This window comes from Coffea arabica, chromosome 1e, assembly GCF_036785885.1.
Source record: "Coffea arabica cultivar ET-39 chromosome 1e, Coffea Arabica ET-39 HiFi, whole genome shotgun sequence".
Classification (NCBI taxonomy): Eukaryota; Viridiplantae; Streptophyta; class Magnoliopsida; order Gentianales; family Rubiaceae; genus Coffea; species Coffea arabica.
In genome coordinates this window covers 46,576,006-46,588,625 of record NC_092311.1, presented here as the reverse complement: position 1 = coordinate 46,588,625, position 12,620 = coordinate 46,576,006, and the positions used below count along the sequence as shown (strand labels likewise).

Below are 12,620 nucleotides of genomic sequence, written 5' to 3'. Positions count from 1 at the left end.
CTTCCCTTCCCCGCCACCCCATTTTTCCCCTCTCCCCCGCCACCCTCTCCCCCACCACCCCTCTTCTCCCTCCCCGCCACCCCTCTCCCTATCCTCTCTCTTGCCGGCAGATGAAGCAGCAACAGGAAATTTTTTTTTTTTTTGCAATTTTCCTTCTCCCTCCTCTCCTCCCCTTCCCCCGCCACTCTCACCCTCCCCCGGTGCAGCGCGAAGCCAACTGAAGGAAGGCGGCAGCCTGAACCGTTTTCCCGCACTAGTACTACCCAGTCTGGCATTTGAGTTTCTATTTGGGAGCAGAAAAAGGCGCCAGGAAAGATGTCTTTCTTGTTAGATCAGTAAAAGACGTTAATGCTAAAACTATTCCCCATCTTGCAAAGGGAAATCTTACTCTTGGATTGTCATTTCTTTGATTTCCTGGATGGAGGTTTTTATTGTGCAACCGAACTCTGTAACAAGGGAGGATGGCAGGGGAGGAAGAGGGGGATAGGGAGAAAGGAAAAAAAAAAGAAGACCGGCAAGGAAGAGGTGATCGGCGCCGGAACCGGCGACGGAGGTGGTGGGGGGTTGGGGTGGGGGAGGAAGAAGAAGAAAAAGGGAAGGGAATTTTTTTTTTTGTGTTTTGGGTATTTTGAATTGTGTAGGTAAAAAACTTTGTGAAGGTTTTTGGGGTTCCTGTAGCAAAAGTTGTTAAAAAACTATTATTATACAAACTTGGTAAAAAATCAAGGTTCCAAACAGGCCCTTTGTTTAAGATGCTTAAATATATACTACTATTTCTTTCTTACAAAAAAGTGTTTAAGTTTCTCACAAGTTATTGTAATAAATTAAAAGTACTTATTTAGTAAAATTAATTTTAGACATGCATATACACAATAATAACAACTTACTCATAACATGCTCTGATTTGTGGAATCTTGAAAGTGTCGATTAAGGAAGTGTGGTATGTATGGTCCAATATTTGATTGGTTCTTATTTAAATGCTATAGCTTTGCGGCCTATATTACTTTCTTGGTTTATCTAAAAGTAGCCCTATTCTAGTCTCTGCAGCAATTACACACTTTCGTTTATTTTGTAGTATTGTGGTGATTTAAAGGGTTCAATGATTAAATCTGCTAATTACTTAGCAAGGAAAATCAAGAAGCAGATAAAAGGTGAGGAAGAAGCATCTTCGCGAGTTAAAGACAAGAATCTCTGGAAATTAAATGTTTCTCCAAAGATCAAAATTTTTGTGTGGAGGACAGTGACAGGTGTTGAGTTTGTGCAATAATAATAATGTTAATCCTATTTGTCAACAAAAGCAGTTCCGAGTCAATTCTAGTACTGGAGTAGGGACTCTAAATGTGCAATGGGTTACTAAATTCACCCTTAGGGGTGGCAATCGGGTCGAATTCGGGTTGGCGCGTCGGGTTGAGACTCATGTATAAAAGAAAATATGCTGATTCGAACCTGACCCGTCAACCCAAAACGGGTCAGGATACCTGACACAAACCCGAAAATTTCGGATTGACGGGTCGATTTGAAATGATTCGAAACTTAATTTTAATTTATTAATTTACCACTATAATTTCTAATAAAATCAATTTCTCACAAAACTAATTACATAATCAAGTAATAAAAATTTAAATAAATAATCCCAAACCAAATCTAAAATAAATTAAACACCGTAAAAGTGTTTTATCCCAAATCAAATATAAATTAAATTAAATCAATATAAAAGTAAAATATAATATAATATATTATTTGTCCAAATATAATAATTTCAACTTCACACAAGTTAAATAAATTCATTTAGAATTAAGTAATGAATGCCTTTGAAAAAAAGTAATAACTTAGTTTAGTTAGATCAAATAATTTTTATATTTATTAAATTATTTTTAATTCATAAACGGGTCATATCGGGTCACCCACGGGTTGACCCGAAATCGACATGTTTATTTTCGGGTTCATCGGGTTCGACCCAATTGTGACCGAACCACTGAAACCTTAATCCAAACCCATTAATTTCGTATTAGCTTCGCGTCGTGTTTTCAAATCGTGTCGAAAATTGCCAACCATATTCACCCTGACTCCAAAGAATTTGCTAGATTCGATATACCAAAATTTATTCACGAAAACTTGTTAATTTGTATATAGGACAAATAGGGTCCTATCCTCAGGGACTGAGGAAAATTTGTTCCTTTTCAAGTCAAGGATAAACGGGGGTTTTGAGAATTAAAAACTAATGAATTATTAACTAAACTAATCGACTACGAAAAAATAATTAAGAGAGAGAGATAATGAGAAAAACTCTAATCAAGGATACACTTCAGAAATGGTTCATGCAACTGATCATTGTTGCAATTATAATTCCAACATTTATTAATAAGTAGGTTTTTAACTGCCGATACGATCTGACAGTCTGTCTGTCCTTATTGTTTCGATAGTCAAGGTACGACCATTGACTATTTTCCTAATTTAGGAATAATCCTACGTACGATCATAGGATTTTATTCTCTAATTGCATTAAAAACTAGAAAAACCCTACTCTAATCAATAAGCACGCTACGAGAGTTTCTTTGAAATAGATTGTACGTTTCTCTAATACAAATCCAATTATATCAGTTGCTATCGGGATTGGAATAGTCAAACAATTACGGATTCAACTACTCTAATTAGCAAATAAATTACGTGAATAATTAAATATTACGCACTTATTCAATCACACACAATAATCATAGCAACGCAAAATAGAAAACATACAAATATCAATGATTGAATGAAGCAATTAAAATAATTTAGATCTTATAGTTATCGTTGAACCAAATCTTCAGTTGTCCCTTGACTAGAAATATGAAATTAGTTCTCCATTAACGGAGAACAAGTCATGTAAAAATCTGTTCGAAACTTTCCCATTGTCTTCCTCTCCATCGGTCCAGAAAAATAAGAATTACTATGCTTTGTTCCTAAGCAAGAGCTATATCCGAATTCTTTCTGCCGAATTGCTTAATTGATTGGTTTCCTAATACCAATCAAATTCCTAAAGAGTTTCCTATTACAATTCAATTTCCTAAAAGCTCTCCCAATTGCTCGAGATTGACGTAGAATGCAAAGAAATAGGAAACTTCAGCAGCTGTCAAGTTTTGAAATTTGACTTGGATTGGGAAACTGTCCAATATCAATCCCGACTTTTCGATTTTGAATCCCGAACGTAGGTTTGCCCACATGCAAATCATCAAAAAAATCTTCATTTAACCACTTTTCGCTCCAACACCCTATAATTGATATGAAACACCAAATATAAGTAAAATCTATCAATTAATACAATATTTGACTAAAATCAAGGAAAAAATAATAATAATTTAAGCAACAAATTATGACTTATCAGACAGAATCTTCAAGCGAGGCTTGGAAAGATGATAACAGTCTGTAAATGTTGTGGTTGTGCAGTGAAATCCGAACAACACATGTTCCTTGAATGTGAATTTGCCCAAGTGTGGAAGGGGCTGGAACCTCAGATGGCTTCAAACATTTCATCCATGTCCATGAAATCATCTGGGGCAAATCGATGCGGGAATGGCTGAAAGGATATCCCCTAGAGCCATCAACCTTGAACAGGTCGAATGTTTAGCTTTCCTCAAATTTCTGCTATTTTCAAGAGATTTTGGTATTTCCCATTTTGTGAGAATCCGAAAATTTTCTGAATTTTTAGGTCTTATTTTATTTCTTTGCACCCGTTTTCTATATTTTTGTTATTATGTTAACTTTAGCGATATTATTATAAGGAAATATAGTTTTTAAATTATTTTTCTAGTATAAATTAGTTCATGAGATATTAGAAGTGTATATTGGACGTGGGACCAACTAATGGCGTTAAGTGCGCTAAATTCGACCAATTAGGTTACATTTTGTATACCGGAATTAATTTATTAGGTGTTAAGAGATAATTAGAGATTATTTAGATGGTTTAATTTTGGAGAGACAAAAGGATAAGTTTGAACCATTAAGAGTGTCATGTGTCGCGACCCGATTTGACGGTTGACTTGCCTAACTTTCTTACCTTTACTAAAAGAATAATTTTGACCCAAATCATCTTCATTTCCTATCCTTCTTGGCCGAACCTCACCTGAGAGAAAAGAAAAGAAAGTTTCAACTATATCTTCCATTTCTTGCACAAATTTTGAAATCCAACCGATTAAACCTTGAATTAGTCCACTAAAGTGACTTGCTAAGGGAGTTTCAAGGTCTTGGTGGAGTTGTTTTGGAAAGAAAAATCCTAAGTTATCATATTTCTTGAGGTGTCAAAGTACTTTGCTTACAAACTTCCTCTTTATTTCAATTAATTGATAAGTAGTGGCTTATAGTTGTTATAGATGCTACTTTGTGGAAGATTTCATGGATTAAAGTGGAGTTAACTAAATTTCTGATTTTTTGAAAATTTTTCTGTTTTCATATGATGATTATGATTGGCCCTTGGATTGATGACTCTAAATTGTGTTAAATGGATTCCTTGTGCGTTAATTGCGGTTATTTGCGAAAAATTTCAGCTTTAGGGTTCCAATTTGTCCTGTTCTGACCGGCTTTATTAGTGCATGTTAGAGGCCGAATCAGGCTTAGGTTAAAACATGAAAGTTGTAACAAATGATGTTAACTAACTGCCTGCAAAATTTCAGCTCAATTAGAGTACTGTAGCATGTGAAATGATAGAAATACCCTTGACTGTCCATGAACCCTGTTTCGCGAACAGATTTCTATTTTCGTGGCGTTTTCCATTTTTGACCATGAAAATGCATGATTTGGCTTTGGAGGTCTTCATAAGAAATTTAGATTTATATTTTGGTTTCGAAATGCCATAAGATTCATTTCAATCCGATAAGTGTAGTTTCAGTTGTGCTTATTGTGCCGAAAGGTGTATTCTATAGTCTATAATGTGTATGTGGTTGATTTGAGATGAATTGATGTTGCTTGCAGGATGGAAAAGTAAGGAAATGTAGGGGACATGCTGTCCAAATTTTAGGAATGTTGGACTCCTTCGAGTTTGATTTGATTTGGGATATATATAAGACAGACTTTTGAGGTTGTTTGAGCCCTAGGGTTTCATATTACCTTTTTGTTCTCGAAATCATGTTTTGCACACTTGCATGAGTAATTAGTTGGCGAGGTTTACGACTTGTAGTCGAGTCTCATTTGTGCATTCTATTTACTGAAATTGTGGCTATGGGAACCATAATTATTTACCTTGGCTATTTTAGGGTTTCTTGGTGATTAGAGCCATACCTTGGTTGAAACTCTACTTTAACTGGTGAGTGTACCACTCCCCTGAATTGTTATTTAATTGGCTCATCTATACTTAAAATGTGTGACATGAATAACTATGAACTCTGTTATTCTGAATGAGACGAGAGTGTACTTTATCACACTCGTTCTCTTGCCTGTACTGAATGAACTGGAATTTATTACTTGTACTTGTTATGAACTTGAACTTGTTACTTGCGTTTGTTATGAGATCGTTTGGAAGTGTGTCCAACGATCTTCCTATTAACTTGAGCTCAATCTCATGGGGAGTTAATTAAGTCGAGCCAGCAAGGGTTTGGTCGAGGTAATTGACAATCCATGGGTGCCTGTTCCTGGAAAATATTTGGGTATTGAGACTCTTGATTCCGGTATACTCGAGTATTATCATTACTGTTCCTGTACGGCGTTCGAGCCCGGTAAGGGGTATGTTTGGTGAACGGAATTTTGGCGTAAGAGGGGTTTACGGACATTAGTGTGTTATTAAACGTTGACGGAGAGTCAACGAAACTGGATCAAGTATTGCAACGGAGATTTGGCTCCTGAGGGCCACCTGTATTCTTTAAATTGTGGTGTTCGTTCATTTTTCTTACTTGATATGTATATGTGCCCTAAAAGTGTTTTATCATGATTTCTACTGTTATACTTTTGGTACCTCATTGAACTTCTAACTCACCCCGTTCCGCTATCCTTATTTTCCTTACAGGGAACCACCTTTTGGAACTGTGATTTTGAAGCATGAGTTGAGCTAGTTTAGATATTTTGTATAGCTCCTCAATGGTTGAAAACCCTAATTGTACTTGGATTCAAATGTTCCCTTTTGATTTGTAAAAATACGAATGTGATTTATAAAAGTGTGTACTCGTGTTCATGTGTTATCTTTGGTTCGTATATGTCCATTTTAAGGATTATATGAAGTTACTTGTATTCGATTGGGTCCCGATCGGATTGTGACGTGGCAGGCACTATTCACTTTCCGTTTCGATTTTTATTTTTCTGTTTCGTGATTTTTGTTTTGTTTAAGCGCGCTACTGTATTCCGGCACGTTTTGAGTTGTGTATAACCGTATTAGTAGTCCTGGCGAGAGTTGAGCAGGCTGTCCGCCGAACCCTTTGGTTCGCCTTAAAGTGAGGTGGAGCCGTTACACATTTCATTCTGGAAGATGATGCCTTAAATGTTGTGCAGAAAATCAACAACAAGAATATGCGAAGCAGTTTTGAATATGTTAACGAGTTTCCCATGTTGGAAGAAATTGCAATGTTCCTGCTCATATCATGTCAAGGTTGTCTTCATCCTCAGGGAAATCTTGTATATATGCTGCTGAAGCTTATTTAAAGGAATGATGGTAATTTCTTTTTCAAAAAAAAAAAAGATCCATTACAGCCAATACAGAATTCATATGTAGCGTTGGGTAATTTACCTCACAAGTAAATCTAGCTGATACTAATTTCCACAGACACAAATCATTTGGTAAGAATGTGAACAAAGTAGCCATAATAATGTCACTTCATTGGACTCTCAAACTCTACTATATCTCCATACACTTGTAAAGCTTTATACTATATGGTTTCTTTCTTGAAAAAAAAAAATTATAAATACTAGTAATAAGTATATCTTTTATGAACTTGTATTCTAACTGATAAACTAGCTCAACTTTAATGTCAAGATTTACGTAGGTAGGTAATGAGCATTTCCATGCCCATATTCACATTACACGCATAAGCACATCCAAAGAGGATAAAAGAAAGGATTAATGCACTATAATTCATCCGTTAATTTGTCTCATATTTCAATCTTCTTCTTCCTTAGCATGCGGCCTGTACATTCTGATCGGGCGATTATGTAATGGTTGGAGTGGTCTTGCATTGGCTTCCGACTCCTGCCAAAAAAAAAAGGGATTGCTACATGTTAGGACAGTGCGTAAACCTCCTAATCATTTGACTGTGCTTCTAATTATGCAGGATTTGACATAAATAGTCGAATTAATGGTCAAATTAAACTAGATTTTTTTTTTTTTGTGATTGAAGTAGAGTTTTATTTGGCAACTCACATCGTGTACTGCTTCTCGAATCATTTTCACTTGATCTCTAGTAACAGTTCTAACCTGAGGAATTTTGATGCAGTTAGACTTCAGAATTCAGATGGGTATATGTATATATATATATTTATTTATTTATTTATTTATAGAAAATCTTAAGAATTTCCAATTAGAATTAGTTCGACTAACCTTCTTAACAATTGTCCAGACGACATTTTGAGTGCAAGGAGGAGTCGTTAGCGAGCCAATGTACCTATAATACTTCCTGCTTCCTAACTTTATCTGCTTTGGATCAATAACACCCACAACTTTCTCCAAATCTCTTGTATCAGCTAGAGCCTTTAATTTATTCTCCATCTAGGGTTACACATATCCAACATTAACCAAAAAAAAAAACCAAAGAAAATAGTGCCATAAAAACAAAAATAAAGGGTGTTAATTTTATGAAGTAAATTATCTTGAAGTCTTTAATTTCCTCTAGGATAAAAAAGAAAAAGAGTAAAAAACAAAAAAAACCCATGTGGTAAATCTAATATACAGAAAAGTCCCCCGTGATTTCAAAATATAGAACACGACACCCCGTACTTTGAACTAAATTGTAAAGGTGACAAAATCCATTAAACGTAACGGAAATGGACGAAATGACCAAAATGCCCTGATATAATTAAGCAAAAGACAGCTAAAAAAAAATCATTTGTTTTATTCTCTAGATAGAGAGAATTGAGGGTTAAGGAGTAGAACATGTATATTTATTAAAAATTAAGTATAAATTTTTTTTTTAGGTTCCAATAAGTCATTTCCGTTAAGTTTAACGGATTCCGTCACATTTACAATTTAACTCAAAGTACGGGGTGTCGTGTTGTATATTTTGAAATCACGGCGAACTTTTTTGTGTATTAGATTTACCACAAAGGACTTTTTGTATTTTACCCAAAGAAAAATAAAGACATAGTATCTTGAGAAGGGGGAGCTAATATATACCATAGATAAAAAGGAATCGGATCGTCCGATCTCATATATGATTCCAATTACAGCGATCTTTCCATTGAGGGCTTCATGAACCAAATGCGCCTCTAGATCGTACCTGTGGTTGACTTTAAATTATTCAATGCTCTTGATTAATTACATGTAATCCTACAGTCTAAACAGCTAAGCTAGCAACATTTTGTTAAAAGGAAATAATTAAGCTAATTAAAGTACCTTTTGCCATTAATAGAATGTTCACTAGGTGAGTGCCAGTGACACTGTCTGAGATGATATAAGGTCCCGTTTATATGAATATGCCCAGCATCATCAACCCATCTCAACTGCACATTTACAAAGCAAAACCATCAACCAAAGGAACAAGAAAGTTGTTACCTCACTATGTCAGGGAGGTCCACGTACCTTGATATTTCTCAGTTATTCTTGGTACCCAAACCCTGTTTGAAAGGTGAGTTTTTTGAGAGTTTGTCTAAAACTTTACTGTAATTTACTGTAGAAGTTTTTAAAAAAAAATTTTAAATGTGTAGATTTTTGAATATTTTGAAGTGTATAGTTTAAAAATTTTGAAAAATTTTTTGAGATTACTGTAGCTAAAATTTTTAAAAAACTTGTAGCAGACAAACTTGGCAAAAAACTTGGATTCCAAACAATTTTCAAGGAAATTTAATTGAATGAATGATTGGGCATAAGTTCATAACTGTGCAAAAATAACGAAGACCCGATTTGTTTGAAGTCATATGTAGGATTTCGATGGTAAGAGAGAGTCACCATCATATCGTGGCCTCTATTCACGAGAGTGGCATTAGAAGGTTTGTAAGCCCTATGAAGTCTTCCCAAGCTTGACACAACTTGAACTCTTGCATCCAGCAGATCAATCGGAGACTGCATGCTACCATGGTTACACATGCTCCACTCTGGCCGAATCTCCCCCCAGTGAGCTGGTCCCCTGTGGCTTCTTTCATCGTAACTAAATTCCTTTTCATCCTCTGCAACCAGCATGAATGAAAAATTATTTGTTCCATACTCAATACTATAATACTGATCTCTTTGGTTTAAGGGAAAAAAACTGGAAACTTTTTATCTGGTATAAGTTCGAAAACTTACCTACTTCTTCAGCTCGTGCCAGATTACATGCAAAGGTCGTAAAAACGAAGAAGCAGCAAAACAAGGCTTTTCTTGTAAGATACTCCATACTAATTTGCCCGGTATGATTTTGGACATGAAGTTGTCGTAGAAGGACTTGATAATTAGGTGCTGATTATATAGCAGCTACATGAAATGTGAACCTGACATGTACTATTTTGAATTTTATTTGACCCAGGTGGGTATCCGAGGAAACTTCGTTTGAGACTTTGAGGTAGCAGGTGGGTGTGAATTGGCAATTTTCTAGTGAACAGAATTAAGAAAGATAGCTAATTGGCTTTTTCTTGTTGTATTTAGATACTACTATATAAGTAGAATCCAGAAGAAAAGAGTTTAACCTCTCTAAATTCCTTTTTCCTGGTTTCTTTCGTGGAACAGTACGTAGAAGTGGAGACTGAAGACACAATTAGATCAACGCCCGAGGCGACGAATTTTCTAGTTGACGTTTCCAAAAGAAAAGGCTTCATCATAACGTGTCAAACTTCGCCTATATGGTTAATTTGGAACATCTTCTGAGTCTTTAGATGACAAGTAGCTGGCTTATTCAATGTTGCCGGTAAGCTACTCAGCAGCATAGCTTACATTCTTTGATTTGGATGTACAAACGTTAAGTTCAAATGTGTGCAGCCAAACTACAAAATGAAAGGGATACAAGGGAAAAGTAAATTAAGGACAAAATAGCTTGTCTTCCCTCACTCTTCAAATGGAACTAGAAGGCTTTGCTTTAACTCCATTTCTGTATGAAGCCTATTTTCCCTCTTTCGGCGTTTATTAATTTATTGGACTTTCCCTTTACAAATTCAGGGTCCAAAGGGGCTTATGTACTCTTCAGAAACAAGGATAAGCACGTATATAGACTAATCAGCATTGGCATTTCATTTTCTTCATGTTTTTTTTTATAAAAAAATTGCAAGGATACTAAGTGCGATATTGTGTCATATATATGTCACACACAGACATATAGCTTTGTGGTGAGGTGAGCCTGAGCTCAGGGAACTATATATTGCCCTATAGCAAGTAGCCAGGTTGCACGTAAGAGGAAATACAAGTTTTTTCCTCTGGTTTTTGTTACTCTGCGATGTGTCTCTCTCCCACAAATTGAATATTTCTCAGGAAAGGAATGAAAAATTGTATGGTACACGTTCCTTAATTTTATTTTATTTTTTTGGTAATTAAAGATGCATTGAGAAGAAATAGGTCTACATGGTCATGAACAAAGTAATTAGCTTAATATATAGTCATCCGAGTGACCTTAAATCATCCAAAGGTAGGGGAAGTACAAAATCTGGATAACTATCAAAAACTGGATGTAATCATTACTGCCTTCTTCCCCTTTTAGCTAGCATGCCTGCACACCTGTTCGCTTCATGAAAATTATAATACTTAGTGGAATGTAGTCGACAGCTCCTTGCATTTAGATAAGGTGGGGAAAAGCTCATGAGAATTTGGAGGAGTTTTGCTCGAGAAATGAAACCAGAAGTTTTAAGAGTCCGGTTCCACTTCAAGTGAGGAGATGTTGAGTTCTTTTGCCGGCTGTAAACCATCTCTGAGTGCCCAAAGATGTAAAGCTGGTACATGTTCTTTAATACTGTTCCAAAGATGGAAAGGTGGAGCCAATAGTTGTTGTGGACCTTGTGGTAATGGTTCCCTTTTAGACCGGCGAAAATAACACTGAACAGTGCCTTCAATATTTTGGTACAGAATGAGAAATTAGTGCATCCATTCAATATTCAACATGGTCAGAACTTCTTCTTTACAGTTCAAACCTACAAATCATGGGGAATTCCTCTTAAGCCCAGCTACCTGCTCACTAATTAATTGGAATCATTTCCTTTTATACTGCAACTGTAGTATACTGACTTCTGAGTGCTCTCTACGCATCTGCATGCTGCCAATGCCTATTTCTTACTGTCATTATTGATACATTTATTTTTTTTTTTAACAAAGAATATTTAGTGTGCAAAATTCCACTCACCCATTCAAAGCATTTTTCGATTTTTTTTTTTTAATTCAAGCATCTTCCCATTTATATTCCCCGATCAAATATTTTGTTCATGTTAATTATCCTACTATCTTATCTTGATTTCTAGTGGCAATACATTGAGGACCCATGTGGGTGCACATCATTGATAGAATTCTTGAAACAAACGAAAGGGAAGCCATGTGTTAGATGGCTCAACGGGCCAGCTTCTGCCTTTTGGGGCTTTAGCTTCTGCCTTTTGGGGCTTTATGTTTCACTATCTATTGCTAAATTTTCAACCTAAACTTTACAACATGTCATAAACGAAGAATTCACATTAATTAGTAACCCAACATTGTAAGTATCCTACCCCGGTTGTTCCCTTGCCTGTTATGCTTCACAAATGAGGTACTCGAAGAATATGAACCGAATGACTAATATGAATAACAAATAAAAGTCAAGCTTAGAGAATGAGACTGTCCATGCAACTGATGCAATACATTATAACACATGTGAAAAATGAAATTTGGTATTCCGAGTTTGAACTATTGATCTATACCATAACATCAGATCAGCACTATACAATTATCACTGATCCACGCTAGTATGGACAACCGAGAAAGCTAGTTCCCTCAAAAACTAAGTGGAAAAGAAGAAAGCAAGAAGGATTGCAGCCCTTGTTTCTTCTCACGACAAATTCTTGAAATTTCCAGAATCTAGGAGTTGTGGCAAGTTTTCACAGCATTGGAATAAATAATTGTTTGGAAACTGATTTGATTTTCTCTGATTTGAAGGGTGTCCAAAAAGTCAAAACCATTCAAGGAGGCATTATGAGAATCACCGTGACTTGTGTTCTTGGAGCACATTAGATTAGAAAATTAATTTAGCAGATATGCTATCTGACTATTTATTTGATCAGCTGTTACCTATACGGTTCTACATCTAAAACAATGATTAAGAAGGGCTTGCAAGGCCATTGGAAGGCTGACAGGTTTCACAGTAAAAAAAATCTCAGAAATTTTTTTTTTTCTTGAAGAAAAATGAGAATGAGAATGAAGTAGTGTAAGAAAAAGGAAAAGAATGAATACGTGGAGTCAGATATCACGAGGCACCTCTCAAATATCTTAAGAACCGCGATTTGTAAACTTAATCTTGCAACTTCATTTTGACATGAAAGGTAACACGAAGAAAAACCTCATTTTCTTCACCTGATGCAATCGCGAGTGG

General features: G+C 35.7%; 1 protein-coding gene across 1 annotated transcript; it reads right to left on the bottom strand.

The window, feature by feature from the left end:
* Positions 1-6,756: 6,756 nt before the first annotated feature.
* LOC113707587 (alpha carbonic anhydrase 7) lies at positions 6,757-9,654 on the bottom strand. The gene is made up of 7 exons (XM_027229867.2): positions 9,395-9,654; positions 9,059-9,276; positions 8,507-8,613; positions 8,288-8,390; positions 7,496-7,663; positions 7,319-7,372; positions 6,757-7,147 (listed from the first exon to the last, which is right to left on the bottom strand). The coding sequence occupies exons 1-7, from the start codon at positions 9,480-9,482 to the stop codon at positions 7,058-7,060; spliced, it is 828 nt and encodes a 275-aa protein (XP_027085668.1). The 5' UTR covers positions 9,483-9,654; the 3' UTR covers positions 6,757-7,057.
* Positions 9,655-12,620: the final 2,966 nt, after the last annotated feature.

What these genes read in the sequence shown, in the direction of transcription:
- LOC113707587 (XM_027229867.2), bottom strand. Translation starts at nt 9,482, where the DNA reads ATGGAGTATCTTACAAGAAAAGCCTTGTTTTGCTGCTTCTTCGTTTTT. An exon ending in CATTCTATTAATGGCAAAAG is followed by an intron (nt 8,391 to 8,506) that starts GTACTTTAATTA and finishes AGTCAACCACAG; the next exon opens with GTACGATCTAGAGGCGCATT. An exon ending in CCGATTCCTTTTTATCTATG is followed by an intron (nt 7,664 to 8,287) that starts GTATATATTAGC and finishes GTGTAACCCTAG; the next exon opens with ATGGAGAATAAATTAAAGGC.